Below are 19,263 nucleotides of genomic sequence, written 5' to 3' on the forward strand. Positions count from 1 at the left end.
CCCAAGATCTCTTGGTAAGATCCTGTTTGCAAAATGATAGTCTCCCTCTCGTTTGGCACCCCAAGATCTCTAGGTAAGATCCTGCTTGCAAAATGATAGTCTCCCTCTCGTTTGGCACCCCAAGATCTCTTGGTAAGATCCTGTTTGCAAAATGATAAGTCTCCCTCTCGTTTGGCACCCCAAGATCTCTTGGTAAGACCCTGTTTGAAAAATGATAGTCTCCCTCTCGTATGGCACCCCAAGATCTCTTGGTAAGATCCTGTTTGCAAAATGATCCTCTGAGCACACATAATCAAAGGATCTTTTAAAGGTGCTTGGGGGAGGGGACGGGGTGTGTGTGTGTGTTGTTTTGCAGTTCCCTTGAGCCCCAGACCCAGGAGCAATCAATCCCACACAAGCAAGTCGCTCAGATCCCAGACTCTAATATTAAAGTTTGAAGGGCCACCAAAGGCTGGGCAGGATCCTTCGGGCTTTTTACACCCAGCAGCAGAAGCCTCTGTGCATTTTGCAGACTGCGTGAACCCCCCCCCCCCCGTTAAGCAGGTCACCAACCGGCTTTTCATCCTCCCAGGTAAGTAAAAAGCAGATTTTCAAGAGCGCAAGCAAAGCAAGGCTTGTTGTGCAACGGCGCCCAACCTCCATCCGGAGCAGGAACCGGCTGGGCTTTCTGCGCCCCGCGGATGGCGATGGCGGCTTCCGTCCCCTTCTTTCCCCGCTCTCTCTTGGCGACTCGGCTATACCCGGTTGGGAAGGATGGGAACTGGAGTCGGGCCCCTCTCCGGAAGGTCCCAATGGCGACGTGGGGGGAAAAAAAAGGTCCTGGCGAGCCGTGTCAGAGGAGCCTGGGGCCTTCGGCCAAAGTGGGGGGGGGGAGAGAAAGCGCCATTACCCGGCACCTCGGGCTCCCCGGCTGGAAAATCCCCGCGGCTGTCAGGAAAGAAAAGAGGGAGGGAGGGAGGGAGGGAGGGAGGGAGAGTGAAAGAAGGGAAGGGAAGGGGAAAGGAAAAGCGAGAGAGCGAGAGAGACTGGAAGAAAGGAAAAGGAAAACAAAAAAGGGGGGGGAGAAATGAAATGGAAAGGGAAGGGAAAGGGGACCGAAAGACCGAGAAAGAAAGAGCGAGAGAAAGAAAGGAAAGAAGGGAAGGAGAGAAGAGAGGAGAGGAGAGGGGAGGGAAGGAGCACCAAAAGACCGAGAAAGAAAGAGCGAGAGAAAGAAAGGAAAGAAGGGAAGGAGAGAAGAGAGGAGAGGAGAGGGGAGGGAAGGAGCACCAAAAGACCGAGAAAGAAAGAGCGAGAGAAAGAAAGGAAAGAAGGGAAGGAGAGAAGAGAGGAGAGGAGAGGGGAGGGAAGGAGCACCAAAAGACCGAGAAAGAAAGAGCGAGAGAAAGAAAGGAAAGAAGGGAAGGAAGAGAGAAGAGAGGAGAGGAAAGGGGAGGGGAGCGAAGGAGGACCGAAAGAAAGAAAGAGCGAGAGAGAGACTGAAAGAAAGGAAAAGGGGAAAAAAGGGAAGGAGAGAGGAGAGGAAAGGAAAGGAAAAAAACAAATCTCTCTGCCAGGAGATCCGAGCGCAAAAGCCGGGCTTCCCTTCCTATAAAGCGGCACCCTCACCCAGCCCGGCGAGGGCCGAGATGTCCGGCGAGGGCGGGCAAAGCAGCCCCCCCCCCGCCTCTCCTCAGCGCTCCAGCTGGGAGGCGAATCCAAGGGAGCGAGCGGCGGGGGGGGGCGCGCAAGCGGGAGGACACCCCAACCCCCCGCGCCGGCTTCCGCGCGCCCGCCACCTCCCCTTCCCCTTCCTCCCCAGGTGGTACTGCCTCCCGCGCCAATCCTGGCTGGGCGGAGCCGGCCGGCGGGAGGCGGAGTTGGCGCTCAACAGCCGGCGCCGGTTACAGCGAGGGGAGGGGGCAGCCAGAGAGTCCCGCCAGCCCTCGTTGCGTCTTCGCCGGTGGAGGAGGAAGAAGAAGAAGAAGAAGAAGGAGCGCCTCGCTGCCGTCCGCTCGTTCTCTCGCTCGCTCGCTCGCTCGCTCCGCCGGCCTAACCCTCCCCAACCCCGCGCCCCGATCCCTGCTCGCGCCCGAGGTTGAGCAGCGGCGGCGGCGGCCGAAACGAGGGAAGGGCAGCCGAGCGATCCGGCTCGAGCGGCGGAGGCGGCTGGGGTGGGATGAACAGCCTCGAGGAGGACGCAGGTGGGTCAGCCGGGCAGCCGCCCCGTTTCGCCGGACCGAGGAGGGCGGAAGCCGGCGAGGGCAGGGCGGCGGGGCGGCTTGGCGAAAGGGAAGCTCGGCCTGGGAGCCAGAGCGGGCCCGGCCTGCCGGGCGGAGGGCGCCGGAGTCCGGGGCGGGGCGGCGGCTGCTGCTTTCCCGGCACGATCTAACCGGCCTTTCTCCTTTTTTTTTCCAGCTGCCAGCCCCGTGCCCAGTCCGGGCTTCCGTCCCTTCGACGAGGTGAGTCCGTGCGCGGCGGCGGCGGCTCCAGACGAGTCCCAGCCGGCGGGGAAGAGGAAGGGAAGAAGGGAAGGGAGGGCCGGGCAGCGGCGGGGCAGGGAGAAGAGAAACCGGGCGGGCAAGAAGACGGGAGAGCCGCTCCATCTGCGCCGCTGCCGGCCCACCACCCCACCCCACCCCAACCCCATCTTCCCAAGCCGGCCGGCCGGCCGGTCGGTCGGTCTCCGATTGGGGGGGGGGGGGGCGGCGTGGGGCTGTCCCCGCGGAGACTCGGCGCTCGCTTTCGGAGCGGGGCGGAGAGCGTGCTTCTCCCCGGCGGGGGCGGCGCTCGCGGCTGCCTTTGGCGCGACGGCGGCTCCGCCCCGGCTCCGGAGCCCGAGCGGGAGTTTTGGCAGCGCCGTCCCGCGTTTTCTTCAGCCGGGGAGGGGTTTTTGGGGGGGGGGGTTGGTTTTTTTTTTTGCGCGGGAGAAGCCCGCCAGGCGAGACTCTCGAGGCCGGTGGGCGGCGAAGTTCCCCCCACCCACCCGGGCCCTCCCGGCTCTTTTTTCCCCAGGACGGCGGCAGCGGCGCCGGCGCCATCTTAAGCGCCACCCCGGGGAGTGGGGGGCGGCGGCGGGGAGAAGCGTGTGGGGAGGCCGACTCTCCCGCTGCCCCTTGGCTCGAGCCGGCCCGGCGGGTACGGGAAGGGTGTGCGTGGAGGAGGAAGGGGGGCCCCGGAAAGTTCGCTTGGCCCCTTTTTGGGGAGGGGGCGGCGGCGGCGGCGAGGAGGGTGTTTCGCGCTCAGCTCCCGTCGTGTTTGACGCGGCACGACCGGGTGGCATTTGGGGGTGGGGTGGGGGGGTTGCTCCCTCCCCCTCAGAGAATTTTGCCCCCCCTCTCTTTTTGGGGGGTGGGTGGGAGAAGGTTTTCCACCCCCTCCCCCCCCCGCCTCTGCTCAGGTCTTGATGTGTGGAGAGGACAGTTCTTCTCTTTCTCTTCCCCCCCCCCAAAAAAAAGGGAAAATTATTTCCAGGCTTTTGGTGGATCTGCCCCTTCTGTCTCAGGGTCACCCTGGTGGCTTTATCTCCTTCCCTCCGTCCCTGAAAAGATTGAAGTTAGGCCAGTGTCTCTTCTTCTTCTTCTTCTCCTTCTCCTTCTTCTTCTCCTTCTCCTTCCTCCTTCTTCTTCCTTCTTTCTTCTTTCTTTCTCCCTCTCCTCCTCCTCCTCCTCCTTCTTCTCCTTCCTCCTTCCCCTTCCTCCTTCTTCTTCCTTCTTCCTTCTTTCTTTCTCCTCCTCCTCCTCCTCCTCCTCCTCCTCCTCCTCCTCCTCCTCCTCCTCCTCCTCCTCCTCCTCCTCCTCCTTCTTCTTCTTCTTCTTCTTCTTCTTCTTCTTCTTCTTCTTCTTCTTCTTCTTCTTCTTCTCCGTTCACATCTGCTGCCCCTTTCCTGTTTTGGGATGTGGCAGGAAAGCCTGCTTTTTAGGGACCCCCCCCCTCCCGTTCTTGGCCTGGATCCATTCAGACAACTTTCCTCTTCTCTAAACTGTAGGCGGGGGTGGGGGTCTGGAGAGCCAGATGGGTGGCCCATAAATTGAATAAAAGAATCTCCCTGAGGAGCGGCATCCTTTTTTTCCTAGTATGGATAACGGAACACAGAGTAACCCAAGTTGGAAGGGGCCTTGGAGGTCTTCTAGTCCAACCCCCTGCTTAGGCAAGAGACCCTACTACACCATTTCGGACAAATGGTTGTCCAACCTGTTCTTTAAAATCTCCAGTGTTGGAGCAACCCACAACTTCTGGAGGCAGGCTGTTCCACTGATTTTTTAATTGTTCTCACTGTCAGGAAGTTTCTCCTTAGTTCTAGGTTGATTCTCTCCTTGGTTAGTTTCCATCTGACGTTTCTTGTCCTGCCTTCAGGCGCTTTGGAGAATAGCTTGACTCCCTCTTCTTGGTGGCAACCTAACGGTTTGAAAGCATGCAAATGCTAGTAGATAGGCAGGTACCACATTACTGGGAAGGCAACACCATTTCGTGCACTTTTGGCCACATAACCAAGGAAATTATCTTTTGGACAATGCTCTAGGGCTAGGCCAAGAAACAGAGATGAGCACCATGCCCTAGGGCAGGGGAATTCTGGGGGTTGAAGTCCATGAGTCATAAAAGAGCCGAGGTTGCCTACCTGTGCTCTAGGGTCAGGCATGACTGACAGAGAATCCTTTACCTTTTAGAGTTTCTTATGGAAATGGGGCAAGGAACGAAGTGTAATCCCTTCACTCTAGACCGTATCTGTCCTGCCTCGCCTTCTCAACTTTGGGGGCTTGCCAGGGCATTTCATCAGTATTATTTATTAAATTTATATGCTGCCCATCTCGCTATCAAATGACACATTGGGTGAATTGAAGCCCAGGCTTTTGCCAAACCCCCCCCCCCCCCCCGACTGTCCTGGCATGCTTCAAATTGGGTAGGGAGGATATTAAGAATTCAGTGAAATCTCCCTTGTTTTGGCTGGAATCTGATCTCCGGCTTTCCTTTGTCTGCAGGGCAAGCCTGCTTGTTTGCTTTGACTGCGTGCCTGCAGGGAAATGTCTCCACACTTCCACCCCATTATCATTGTTATTATCATCTTCCCCACTAAATAGCAGGAGAGTTCCTTTTTCCCTGGAGATCCGGGCTCTGAGATTTACTGCTGGAATTCACTCTCTTTCTCTTCGAATTTGGAAGCAAGAAAAAACACAAGGCCAAACTGTGCTTTCTGTCGTGATAAGAGATTGGGTGGCCTACGTTTTTTTTCTCCTTGTTTATAATATCTTGGGAAGCTCAATGTCCCAGAAGTTTAAAACAAAAAAAAACAAATTTCCCTCCTCCTGTTAAGAGAAGGTGGGATCCTCAGGGCAGTGATGGTATTCACTGAGGCAGAAAGCATGTTTTGGCTATAAAATACCTTGTGGCTGTATCCCCACATCATCTCTTTACCTGGTCTTTGAAAAATCCGATTTTCCCTGTTTGTTTCCCTGCTGGCTGGAGAATGCTGGGAGTTGTAGTCCACCCATCTTAAAGCTGCCATGGTTGAGAAACACTGAAAACTGAAGAATATAGGTTGGATTTAAACAACATTGTGATGTGACAATACTTGGTGTTCAGTGTACAGTTGTGGTCGGCCCACCCCTTAAGGACATCCTTACCAGGCTGGAAGGCTGCTCACTCCAAATAATTAGGAGGCTGCACTGGCTGCCTTACAAGAAAAGAGTACAATAACGGAGGCCCTTTAGCTTGGAATGAAAGATAATAAAGGAAAATAAGATAGAGATGGAAGTGTGTGAAACCACACAAACCTTAAATATTGGGCAAAAAGGATGAGTAGTGTCAGAACTCAAGGTCATTGAATGAACCTAAACACGAGATTCAGGACAGAGAAGAGGAAGCATTTTCCACCCGATGTATAATTAAATATTGTCGCGAGCCATCTAGAGTTGCCTTTTGTGAGATGGGCAGCCACGGATGTTTGATTGATTGACAAATAATGGAATTATCAGCAACTTGGATGGTTCTAGAATGGGACGTGGCTATCCAAATTGAAGGCTGTGGACACCATTCTGCATTTATGGCTGAAGGCTTGAAATATGTGCAGTTGGGAAGCCACAGTGGAAGGAAGTGGGGAGTCCAGGCTGGTGAGCTTTCTAAAGGCATTCAGATGTCCCGTGTGATCCAGAAGGTCAGGGATCCTCTTGTGTTGCTGGTGCCACACCAGAATCTCCCACACAAACCAAACTTAACTGGTCCTTGAGATGCACACACGTTTTCTCCTGACCTGGTATTGACTGTCAGTAATATTGAGCAGGATAATCAATGGCCTGTCTCTGAGGGAGAGAGGTGCTTACATTTGGATAGCAAGCAATCCACCTTGAAAGGTATTTTGCTCACAATGCTGACCAAGGATAACACTGGCAAGATGGTAGGTTTCTAATATGAGTAGGGTGGGCAATGATTTATGGAACTGAATGGGGTTAGCCTAGGGTTTTGTCAAATCAACCTGCATTGGCTGCGTTCTTAATGACATTCCACTTGTTGGGGCAATGTTCTAGAAACGCTCTACAACTTATGCTCGACTGGTTGGTTAACATTGTAAAAGGATATCGAGATCCAGGCTTGTAAACCCACGTATCTTTGCAGCCACCCCAGAAAAGGCAGAGAACTGTAGAAGACTTCAATCAATTCTGCACCTTTGTGCTAGCCTACGCAGGCTACATTCCCTACCCAAAGGAGGTAAGAAAATGTTGGTCATAGAATCTGCTTTCTTGTCCTGGGTGCTGGGCGTCCCCACTCTCTCCCATCTGCAATAAGACAGATCACACGTCTTTTTCTTTTTCCATCCCCAGAATGAGCCGTGGACATACCGAGGCAACAGGAGCCCCCAGAACAGCACTGGAAGCACCCAAGACAGTGACAGTTGGGGATCGTCCCAGTCCTGCGACTTTCAAGTGCTTTCAGATGACGGAGGAAGCAGGAACACGGCCTACAAGGGGACAGGAGAGACGCTGAACTGCCCTAACATAACCGGTAGCTTTTGCACCGGCCGGCACCAGCAAACCAAGAAGAGAAAGCAGCCATCATCAAAGAAATTCAGTGTGAACCAAGTGGTGGACAAGGGCTTGATGCCCCTGAAGGACCATACGCAGAGAACACTGGAGGCTTGCGAGGAGGTGAAGGAGCTGAAATCCTGTCTCCAAGAGCTGCCATCCAGACCTCTCCTGGAGCAAACGGAGAAAGACTTTCTCCCTGGACTTTACGCTGAAGAGAAGACCGAGGAACAAGGGACCTGCAAAGAGGAGAGAACCAACTCTGCCTCTTGGGACCTGGCGGAGCAAAGCGCGGAAGAATCTGCAGGAGAGGTCCCTCCACTCAGCAGTAAGTCTGCAAGCACTGGTTGTTTTTAGAAGCAATTCCAACAGGGGGTGACCACTTTAACCAGATGCAGCAGCCAACCTCGATCCGCCTAGCGCACAGGTCTTTTAACATCACAGTTCCCTAAAACAGTGTTTTCCAACCTCAGCAACTTTTAGTTACTTGGGACTCAACTCCCAGAATTCCCCAGTTGGCGATGCTGGCTGGGGAATTCCGGGAGTTGAAATCTTACCAATTTAAAAGCTGGGCTAAGAATCGCTGCCCTAGAGAACTGGTGGAAATGACTTGGCTTTGTGTCTTCCCTGGGAGTGATCCGATTACTCTGAGGAGTGCCAAATGATATTATTTCCCCATTGCTAGTAGTTTTTGTGCATGCAGAGATTAGGCAACATTTACAGTGTAACGTCAGGATCCAATAAGCTGCAAGAATTTTTCACGAATCTCTTGGATTTAGAATGGTCGGCTCCTTAACCTCATCAATTAAAGCTATTGTGGCTGTTTTTTATCAAGTTTTCTGCGGCCTAGTCTTTTAGGTTGAAGGATGCTGTGCAAATCCAGGCAGTGAGCAACACAATGTGGTCACTCTTTTCTGATATTTTTCTCTCCCCCTCTTGCAGATCTGCCCAAGGAGTTTACTGCAGCCTCAGACACTAAAACAGATGGTAAGTTAAGGGTAATACTGCCAACTGCCAGTAGGAGGGAGCAAATGCATTTCAGTTGGATGTTTTAATGAGCCCAGAGAGCCACAATTCTCAGTCTGGCAACTTTAAGCCCTGTGGGATTCAACTCCCAGAATGCTGAGCTGGCTGGGGAATTCTGGGAACTTAAGACCACACGTCCTAAAATGGCCATGGTTGAGAAACACTGCCGTAGTGGCTCATTCAATCACAAGAGGCACGTCATTTAAAGCTTTTTGCATAAAGGAAGTGGGTTGGAAGCAAAGGGAAGTTAAAAAAGCTAATTTTACAGCCATCTCTTAAGGAACCTAAGGGGGGGGGGAAATAACCTTGCTAACCACGACGTTAGATTGGGGTGTGCTGGCTGAATGAAACAAGCAAGGTTGCTGTCCGTAAAACGTTCCTTTTTTCCCCCTGCTACGCAGAAGACGACGCTTGGGACTTAATCACTTGCTTCTGCTTAAAGCCTTTTGCTGGCAGACCCATGATCGAATGCAACGAGTGCACGACTTGGATACACCTCTCCTGCGCCAAGATCCGCAAGTCCAACGTGCCCGATGTCTTCATTTGCCAACGCTGCCGCGACGCGAAGCAAGAGATCCGCCGGTCCAACAGAGCCCGGACCGTCCCCCGCAAGCGCTTCTGTGATTGACCGCAGCTGGGAGGGACCAAGGGCCGCCCTCAGAAGCTTCAGTTGGGATTTCTGCTGCCAAGACAATCAAAATGCAGGAACTGCCCCCGGGGAGGAGACCAGAGAACTTAAAATGTTTTGAAACTGGGCAAGAGGAGACACCAAGGTGCTGTTGAGATCTCAGGGTTATGCTAGAGCAGCAAATGCACAAACGCCTGGCAGACACAAGCGACTGTGGCGCGGTGGGGGGGGGAGGGATTGCTTCAGGCAATGCACTAAGTCAAGCCAGTAGTCTCTCTGCCCTTGCGCAGAGGTGCCTTTTCTCGGCAGCCTAAAGGGAGTGGGGCCCAAGCAGAATTTTCCTGTGGTATGCTAGCTGCTCGGCCTTGAGCTGGGTCGGATTATGCACCCCGATTTTGTGGTTGCTCTTTGCCCCTTGGTGGGTCAACTCCTTTCCCAAAAGCACACTTCAAGGGGGCCGAGTCCCTTCCCCTTTGTGCACGGACGCACACACACAGCTTGGAGAGGGCTCTTCTCTGTCCCCAGGACAGCTGGCAGTCAGAGCTTCCCACCCTTTCAGCATTTGAGCGAGATGCCGCGCGACAGCCAGGCTAGTCACTATTGGACCAGGAAAGGGGTGATAATATTCCCCAACTGTACATACTTGTTATGCAGAGGCTTAGAAAATATCTAGCTGTTATCTACTCGACTCACTGACCTAGCCTAGACTTCCAGTTGCACTACTGTCTTGTTTGAAGGGAACGTGGGGCTGGGAGGACAGCAAACCGGGGAACGGCGATGGTAGTACAGTAGCTGTAAAGCCGCCTTGGGAGCTAAAAGGGGAGATGGGTGGTGAGGCACCTCAGAAGCAGATTGGGTCCTGCTTGTCTTGGAAGAGCAATCTGGGGGGCTTTTTTAAAAAAAAGAGATCTGCGTACTATGCAAACTACTGGGATATTGTGCTAGCAAGCAAATGCTTGTTTGGAGGGGATTGCCACTCTTTCCCCGCTCCACTAAGCCTCTTCTGGTTTGACCCATGTGCCTTTATTTCATTTCATCCTTCAGCTACGCGTCAATCTAAAAGCTCTATTCTGAGGGCCCACAGAATATGCAGTAGTCTTACAATGTAGGTTTTGCCCACTTTGGAATAGGCACCGGGTCACGGCTGAAAGCAAAAAACAAAAACAAAAAACCAGACCTAACATGATCCCATCAGTACCTCTGCTCCCCTTGAGTGTTTACATTTTTACAGTTAGTCTCTATAAAAAGGTAAGGTAGCACAGTACATGCTGTATACTGGGTATATACTGAGTGATACATATAGATTAAAATACTTTTAAGCAGCTCTTGGTGCTTCATTTCAATGCAAATCAAACCACTGCTTTATCAATGGGCCACCTTTGCACTCGGCCAGGGGGTAGGCCACCTTGGTTCTTTTTATGGCTTGTGGACTTCAACTCCCAGAATTCCTGAGCCAGCATGGCTCAGCTTGGAAACCTCCCTTTTCCCTCAGCGTGGCTGGCTCAGGAATTCTGGGAGTTGAAGTCCATGAGTCATAAAGCGGCCTAGGCCAGGGGTAGGCAACCTTGGCTCTTTTATGACTGGTGGACTTCCAACTCCCAGAATTCCTGAGCCAGCATGGCTCAGCTTGGAAACCTCTCCCTTTTCCCTCAGCATGGCTGGCTCAGGAATTCTGGGAGCTGAAGTCCACGAGTCATAAAAGAGCCAAGGTTGCCTACCCCTGCACACTAGGCTCTTGTCCTAATGTTTCTGTTTGTCCAATACCCCTCCCCCCCCCCCCCGTTTAAATGTAATACTTTCTCTCATGCACTCTCGTATTTCTCAATTCTCGATTCCTCTTACTACCTTTCCCACAGGGATATACCTTTTTTTTTGCCAGAAACCAGCATTTACTTCCAAGTTCCTAGCAAAAAAATGGCCCACAGCAAACAATGGGTTTGCTTAATGACCGCTACAAGAAAAGGCTATAAAATCAGGTCAGTCACATGAGTGACTTGCTTTACAACCTTCAGGACTCTTAACTGCTAGACTCGGTCGTAAGGACTACCTGTCGTGTAACTCAAAAAGTAAAGTTGGAAATTGGGATGCTACATTAAGTCCCTTAAAGAGCGGATCTTCCTAGATAAAGTGTAATCCTTGGTTTGTTTCCTCCTTTGGCATGTTAACATTCATAATCCCATTAATAGTTAAGCTTTAAAGACAGGTTTGGAATCGCGGGCTCAATGGTTCAGCCTTAGGGTTAAAATACAGATGGCAATACCATTGCACCTTTTCCAAATCTTCCTGCAGTTTCCTGCATTTAAAGCTTCTCTTCCAGTCATCCCATGTTCTCTTTGAGCAGAAAGGCAATCCCCATGCCTTAACGAAAAGATATCAGAATACTGTTAGCCGTGGGTAATAAAAATAAGTAGAACAAATGAGGCATTTACATCCCGTTTTCTCAATTTCTGTTTCTGGTTGCATTAAAAAGCACGGGGCAACATCCAGCAAAGTTTATTTTTATTTTCATAACCAAAGCCAGGTGGCAAACAGAAGGAATTGCTTTTTTACCACGTCCCAAAGAAAAATACCACAAACAAGAGTTCCTTTTCATGAAAAGCCAATTGCAGTCTCCCCCCCCAAAAAAATCACATTTTTAATTACAATTTTTTAAACTTCACTTCTTTTCAAAAACTCAGTTGCAATTCCCTCAAAATTACTTGTTTTTTTAAAAAAATTCCTTTTATATAAACTCCCTAAGCAAAGATGCGCTTTTCACCTGTGCTGAAATAGAACCCGGTCAGCGTATCGATCGGCTTGCCTAAACGACAATCTCACTTTTTCTCTTTTACCACTGGATAACATCATTCTGGGTATATAACAGAGCGTGTCATTTGCAGCAGGAAATGGAAGGATTTCCTTTGGTTTTTGATCCATGCTCAAAACCTGCAGTTCTTAATTAACCGGATTATCATCATCTTCCATGCAACTTGCCGCCTTCGTTATCACACTGGGCATTTCTTGGCCAACAAAAGTTGCAGAAAATACCGGCCACACGTTAGATGAGGACAATTTAGCTCTGCCGTGAATTCAAACATCATTCAGTTATAAGCATATAATGCCCCAGGTCCTTTTTAGCGTTTCTGGTTAAGTTACTACATCTCAAGGAAAAATCCATTTTTTTTCATTTCCCAATGCGTCTAGCATGGAAGAAAGCTGGAAATCAATCTGGAATTGCGAAAGCAGCAATGGTTTGCTTGTTTTTTAACAACAATGTCCTACTGCCTGGTCAGATAAAAAGAGAATGAACCATGATGCTCAGCAGGAGGAGAATAATTGGGGCTGCTCTAGAGAGGTTGGTCTGGCTGAAGGCGCTTTGCACATTCCCAGGAGGAACGCAGATGTTTAAAATGCTGACAGGCACACACAGAGAGAGGCAGGCTGCACACTCTAGGCCAGCGTTTCTCAATCTTGATGACTTTTAAGATGTTTGGACTTCTGTCCTCTTGGAGAAGACAGGATAAAGGAGAACAGGTAAACAGGTTGAAGGCGCATCTCTGGAAAAAAAAGAAGAAAATCAGAAATTTCCCACAGCTTCACTCTTCATTGGCCCAGGCAGCAGAGCATTTTTCCTCCTCCAGATAAGGGAGCACAGCATCCGTGTAGAATTTCTGCAGCTTGGGGACTGTTTGCTTCCAGAAAACCGGGTCAAAATCTACTGGGGCAATTGCAGTTTCTTTGTTGGTGTGAACGACAAAATCAGCTTTGCCCAGGCCGGAGACTTTCATCTGACACTGAACTTGGGTATAATAGGGATGCTCTTTCTTCAAGGAGTAGGAACTGCCCTCCTTTTCCAGGCAGAACGTTTTATCTTTGCAGGCTTCGGCCACTGTCTTGTTTCTGTGTTTATAGGGACACTTCACCTCCAAGAGACCAAGATTCTTGCCGGTATCCACTTCTTGGATAATGCCATCGGGGCTGGCAGCCAGCCAGGGCTTGTCTTTGTCGACAAAGAGGCCGCAATCTTTCACCTTCACCGGCTTCTTTGCCGTGCTGGACTTGAGGGCTTCATAAGCTTCCACTGCCTTCTTCTCATTGCGGACCCCCCAAGACATGGCCGGGGTCTGTACCCCAGAGCCCGATCCCACCACAGCCTTCAGGTACGACTGAGGCACTTCGGTGGTCCAGCCGTTTACAAACTTGCTGTTGGAGATCTTGGGAGCGATGGAGGCCGTGATGCGGTTCTCGCGCCACTTGTGCCATTCGGGGTTTCTCCACTGACCCCGCGTTTCCCTCTCGACCTCGGCCACTTTTTCAGGGGGAAGGGGCGCAGGCAGGCCCCTCGCTTTGCCTTGGGTTTGTCTTACGGCATCGGAAGCCTTTGCTCCACCTGATGCCGTGGCACTCTTGGCTGCTGTTCCCTCACTCTTCCTTCGTGTACCTCCTCGTTGGCCATTAGAAGGCGTTGCGGAGCTGAGCTGGCCACCTTCCCTTGCTCCTCTAGGCTTTGTGGAACAAGCCACTTTCTCTGCGCCTGATCCGCTACCCTTTCCGCTCTTAGGAGCCGGAGCCGTTGGCTTTGCAGCGGTCGCAGTGATGGTCCTGGAGGAGGCCGATGAGCGAGGAGCTCCCGGACCTGCCTTTGGGGCTGTAGCCGCTGGGCGTGGAGATGCAGCAGAATCCGATGTTTTCCTGGGCCTCCCCATTTTTCAAATTCTTGCTCTGCAAATATTTTGAGGGAGGAGAGAAAGAGAGGGAGGAGGAGGAGGAGGAAGAAAGAAGAGACAGAAGAAAAGAGTGAGAAGGAGAATAAAGAGAGAGAGAGAGAGAGAGAGAGAGAGAGAGAGAGAGAGAGAGAGAGAGAGAGAGTTAATGTAGATTGACAGACACCTAGGAAATCATTTTCTAATATTCCTGCTCTGCAAGTTGTTATATCTGCTGCCTTTTATTTATCAATGGCTGAAGACAAAAAAAAAGTCATCTACAGATAATCTTGGAGGTAAACCTCGACTGAACAGCAGCGCGCTTAGTGACCATGTACAACAGCACCGAAAAAAAGGGACGTGACCATTTTTCACAGTTCCATTTCCAGCATCCCATGATCACGTGATCAAAATTCAGATGGCGGGCAACTGGTTCACATTTATTTTTTTTTTTTTTTATTGAAAAGTTTTAAAAAATACAATTTTCCTTTAAAAAAACCCCCCTTCCCCCTCCCTCCTCCCCTCCCTACCTCCCCCCTATCTCCCCCCCTCCCCCTCTCCCTCCTCCCTCCCCTGCCTCCCCCCCTCTACTTCCCCTCCTCCCCCCCTCCCCCCCCTCCGACTTCCCAGAGCAAAATACAAGGTATATATCTAAAAAGCAATCATAAACAATCATATACTAACAATTATAAACTCTAAAATCCATCACTCTCTAGCTTATATAAAGTAAGCCAATCCTTAACAATACTAAATATATATAAAAAACTAAAATAAAAGAAAACTAGCATCATTCCCATCTATGTTCTTCCACATTTCCCTATTACCTAAACATATTCTCATTTCCACATCACAAACACCTATCCCTATTAACCTCTCTAGCCAAAATAGACTATAATAGATAGTTCTTACACAAATTAACCCGCATTAACCCACAAAACTTTCTTCCTCTTCCTCTGTAATAAATTGTCCATTAATTCCAAATTAAAGATTCTGTTATCATACATATCATCCCAAAACTTTTAAAAACACAGCTACCACTTGTCTATAAGTATATTGTGGAAGTTCCATAGATTTCTGCTGGTCTTATTTTTTTGTCTTTTTTGAGCGTTTTAAGGCAGCACGCGTCACCCTCTGTTCTCTAATATCATCCAAAAGAGTTGCAGCTTGAACTCCTCCTGTACCCTTCTCGTCTATCAGTCCATCTTCATCCTCTTGATGTTCTCCTTCTCCAGATCCCTCTGCAGCTTCCAGAAGTGTTGATGGGGTTACATTTAAAACATTGTTGTAGAAGTCATGCGCTTGCTTCACATTACCCAAACAGTACCTTTTGCCATCATACATGAAGCTCAGCCCAGCTGGGATCTCCCATCTGAACCTTATATCCCTTTGCTTGAGCTCTTGCACAAGAAAAATAAAATCCTTCCTTCTCTTTAAAATCTTTGGAGGAATTTCTTTTAGAACCAAAACTTCTTGACCAGCAATCACAACTTTGGTATCATAGGCAGCTTGTATAACTTCATCTCTAACTTCCCTTTTTACAAAATAAACCACCACATCTCTAGGCAACTTTCTCTGTTTAGCAATCCACGAATTCACACGAAACACTTTGTCCATACCTTGTTTTAATTCAGATGCTGGATGATTCAATACCCCCTCAAAAGCCTCAGAAACCAGCTGTTTTAAATCTTCCTTAATATTCTCTTTTAGGCCTCTAATTCTCACAGCAAACTGCATCTGGTAAAATTGGGCCAGACTCTGTTCACTGTCCATTTTGTCTTTTAAATCTTCAATTTCCAAAACTTTTGCTTCTAATATAGCATTCTTTTGAGTCAAGTCTTGCACTTGGTCATCCAGCACCTCCACACATTTAGCAACTTTATGCACTGAGGACAAAATGTCTGCCTTCATCTCTCTAAGTTTCTGTTCCATCCTTTCTTCCATTCTCTGCTCCAATTTCTCCAATTTCTCCTCCATCTGTGCAAATTTAGCACCCATTGACTCCAGAATTAACTGGGTATGTCTTTCAAGATCCTTCGAAGTCAATACATCAGGAGAATGCAACGCCTGCAGTAATGATTGTTGTTGCACCGGAGAATTTCCAGCACTCCGAAAAGTTCTAGGGGGAGGTTTAGCCGCCATCTTTTACTTACAATTGTGACGCACTTTCACTTTAAGTTTTAAGCAAAGTCCATCAAGCTTGAGAGTAAATAAAATAATCTTCTTCATCTCTTCATCTTTCCCTCTTGTACTGCTCTGCCTGCTCTTTTCCTTTCATAGTCTCTCCTTCAAGCAGGGATGGTCGCAGACGCCTGGCTCTGCTCCATAAAGTCCGGAGCAGAGACGCTAGCCAGCTGGGAGCAGCCCAGGCTACGGGGGAGTTCAATCCTTCAGCCGCCCAAGCTCCAAGCTCAGGCGGCCCCGGAGAACTCAACCCCCACCTGGGGGCTCACCCCCTCCTCTTCTCCCGAGGAGGGGGCTTCAAATTCGCCCGAACAGCTGATCGGCGCTGTTTCGGGCGAAAAATCACACAGCTGAGCTGCGGGCAGCCCGGGAAGGCTGTCTCCGGCGCCACGGAGCCACCGGAAGTCCCAACTGGTTCACATTTATTGACCGCCGCTGTGTCCCAGGGTCAGGTGATCCCCTTTTGCGACCTTCTGACGAGCAAAGTCAAGGGGAGGGGGGAAGCCAGATTCGCTTCACGACCGGGTTACTAACTGCAGTGATTCACTTAACCACCGAGGCAAGAAAGGTCCTTGGTGGAGCAGTGGGCTAATGCCTCCTTAAGTAACACCAGCTGCCTGCAATTAGTGCAGGTTCGAGTCCCACCAGGCTCAAGGTTGACTCAGCCTTCCATCCTTCCCAGGTAGGTAAAACGAGGACCCAGATTGTTGGGGGCAATTAAGCTGACTTTGTAATAATGCCGCTTGGGGTGTGTGTGTGAAAGCCCTAATAAGCAGGCATATACATAGAATGAAGGCTACTGCTAAGCTTGTAAGCCGCCCTGAGTCTTCGGAGAAGGGCGGGATATAAATGGAATTAAAATAAAAATAAAATAAATAAAATGGGGCAAAACTCATTTAACAAATGTCTCGCTTGTAACAGCAGAAAACTTTGGGCTCAATTGTGATCGTAAGAGATGTAGATGTCGGAGGTGGGTGGGTGGGGAACCGATTGGGGTGGGGGAGAACTTGACTTTTCACCTTGCTGGCCAAGAGACAAGGTTTCAAGGACAGCCGGTGTGAGAGAGTGCAGCTGCACACCAAGAACAACCATTCCCAAAACATCTGATTTGAACGCGATTGGACAAACAGGAACCAAGGGGTGGAATTACAGTTGGGAATTTGGCCCATCTAGCTTTGCTTCTGGCCCTCTCAATGCATCTGGCCCTCTCAATTCCTGGCAAATAGATGGGGAAGAAATGGAGGTAGTGACAGATTTTATTTTCCTGGGCTCCAAGATCACTGCAGATGGGGACTGTAGTCAAGAAATTAAAAGACGCTGGGGAGGAAAGCCATGGCAAATCTAGACAGCACACTAAAAAGCAGAGACATCACCCTGTCAACAAAAGTGCATATAGTCAAGGCTATGGTCTTCCCAGTTGCAATGTATGGCTGTGAAAGTTGGACCATAAGAAAGGCTGAGCGCCAAAGAATTGAGGCCTTTGAACTACGGTGCTGGAGAAGACTCCTGTGAGTCCCTTGGACTGCAAGGCGATCCAACCGGTCAGTCCTAGAGGAGATCAACCCTGACTACTCTTTAGAAGGCCAGATCCTGAAGCTAAAACTCAAATACTTTGGCCACCTAATGAGAAGGAAGGACTCCCTGGAGAAGAGCCTAATGCTGGGAAAGGTGGAGGGCAAGAGAAGAAGGGGACGACAGAGAATGAGGTGGCTGGATGGAGTCACTGAAGCAGTAGGCATGAGCTTAAATGAACTCCAGAAGATGGTAGAGGACAGGAAGACCTGGAGGAACGTTGTCCATAGGGTCGCGATGGGTCGGACACGACTTCGCAACTAACAACAACAAGCTTTGCTTTACTATCCTTCACTATACCTTAGTATACTACACGTTTGTCATAAAAATGGAGTCATGGATAATTACAGGGAGTCCTCCATTTACCAGTTTAGTGACCGTTGCAACGGCACTGAGAAAAAGTGACTTACAGCCATTTTTCAACCTTACAACCGCTGCAGCATCCCCGTGGCCAGGTGATCAAAATTTTTGGATGTTTGGCAGCTGGTTCACATTTATAAGGGCTGCAGTGTCTCCCTGGGTGTGTGTGTCATGTGATCCCCTTTTGTGACTTTCTGACAAGCAAAGTCAGCGGGGGGGGGGAAGCTGGTTTCATTAACAAGCGGGTTGCTAACTTAACTGCAATGATTCACTTAGCCACTGTAGCTAGACAGGTCATAAAATGGGGGCAAAACTCACTTAACAAACTTCTCGCTTAATAACAGAAATTTTGGGTTCCGTTGTGGTCGTAAGTCGAGGACTACCTGTACTGCTTAAGGTTCAAGCAGAGGCAGGACTGACAGTCACAACGGACCATGTTCCACATACAACTAACTCCATGTTTCTCGGCCTCAGCAACTTTATGACCTGCAGACTCCCAATTCCCAGAATTTCCTAGCCAGCAAAGCTGGCTGGGGAATTCTGGGAGTTGAAGTCCACATATCATAAAAGTTGCCGAGGTTGAGAAACATGGGCCTCACCATGACAACTGCTTGCTAAGCACATTGATTTGTGCTTTAGATTGTAAGCCGCCCTGAGTCTTCGGAGAAGGGCGTGATATAAATGGGATTTTAAAAAAAATACCTAAAGAAGAATCCAAGCATCTTTCATGGCTAGCTTTCAAGCCTTCTTATACTGCTTCTCTCCAATGACTGAATCCATTTTAGCCAATCTAACACTATCTACAACTTAACTCTAAAAATGGGTCCCTGTCCCCATTTTTCCCCCCTCTTTCTTTTGATTTGGGTCTAAGTCTGCAAGTAAGCCTAATTGGACAAGTATCTAAGGGCCTTCTCAGTGGGTGCGCCTGCCCTCTGGAACCAGCTGCCCATGGAGTTGAGGACTGCCCCCGGCCTCTGTGCATTCCGCCGGGACCTGAAGACCTGGCTCTTCGAGCTCTCTGGCCCAGGCTGAGAATTTTAATTTTAATTTTAATTTTAGTTGGGGTTTTTATTCTCTCAGGGACTATTATAATCTTTTTAATTGTTTTTAACTTTTGTATTTCTTGTTTTAATTCCCTGTAAACTGCCCTGAGTCCTTCGGGAAAGGGCGGTATACAGATCCAATAAAATAAAATAAAATAAAATAAAATAAAAATATAAAATAAAATAAAATAAAATAAAATAAATAAAATAAAAAAATAAAATAAAACAAAACAAAACAAAATAAAATAAAATAATAAAATAATAAAATAAAATAAAATAAATACATACATACATACTCTAGAAGCTTTCTCAACCGACCTCAGGGCCAGCCTACAGCATTTTGAATGAGATTGTATACGTGCTGCTGACTGCACACACAAGCAAATTGGAAAGAGGTGGGCACACCCCTTTGTACACGCACAAAGAGTCATTTTCCTCTGAAAGCAGCGGGGCCTTCAACCATCTGTGAGACTCCCCCTAATTCTATGTGACTTGAAATAAAAACAAAAATGAACACATTCCTGAATGTTGTTTGTCTCTAGCCTGTTTCCAGACTCTTGCCTGCTTTTATAACCTGTTTTTATTCCCTGAATAGCTAGACTACAGCTCCCATTCAGAGGATGGTAACAACCAGATGACTGCAAATAATATAAATCCTTCCATTCCCTACCATTCAGTCCGAACTGAAGAAGCTTCTTGGATGAGAAGCGTTACATTTTCAATGGGAAAAAAAAACTGAAGTCCAGTTAGTTGCCTTTTGAAAAGCTCCTTTGAGC

The 19,263-nt window shown here is 49.2% G+C and overlaps 2 protein-coding genes across 3 annotated transcripts in view; one reads left to right on the top strand and one right to left on the bottom strand.

Annotated features, from left to right (window-relative positions):
- Positions 1–1,628: 1,628 nt before the first annotated feature.
- On the top strand, positions 1,629–9,971 carry LOC310641689 (PHD finger protein 13-like; the record flags this gene model as incomplete). The annotated part of the gene is made up of 6 exons (XM_083364927.1): positions 1,629–2,076; positions 2,167–2,441; positions 6,589–6,681; positions 6,795–7,323; positions 7,938–7,982; positions 8,423–9,971. The coding sequence occupies 6 exons, from the start codon at positions 1,629–1,631 to the stop codon at positions 8,647–8,649; spliced, it is 1,617 nt and encodes a 538-aa protein (XP_083221053.1). The 3' UTR covers positions 8,650–9,971.
- A 1,160-nt stretch (positions 9,972–11,131) lies between these two features.
- Positions 11,132–19,263, bottom strand: part of LOC310641180 (uncharacterized protein) — a 14,770-nt gene continuing 6,638 nt past the window's right edge. For both annotated transcript variants that reach the window (XM_083364016.1, XM_083364017.1), the window contains exon 3: positions 11,132–13,350. In XM_083364016.1, the coding sequence (XP_083220142.1) occupies positions 12,225–13,334 (1,110 nt within the window). In that variant the 5' untranslated portion in view covers positions 13,335–13,350 and the 3' untranslated portion in view covers positions 11,132–12,224. The remainder of the gene's footprint in view (positions 13,351–19,263) is intronic.

The sequence above is a fragment of the Vipera ursinii genome (genome assembly GCF_947247035.1).
Source record: "Vipera ursinii genome assembly, chromosome: 5".
Taxonomy (NCBI): Eukaryota; Metazoa; Chordata; class Lepidosauria; order Squamata; family Viperidae; genus Vipera; species Vipera ursinii.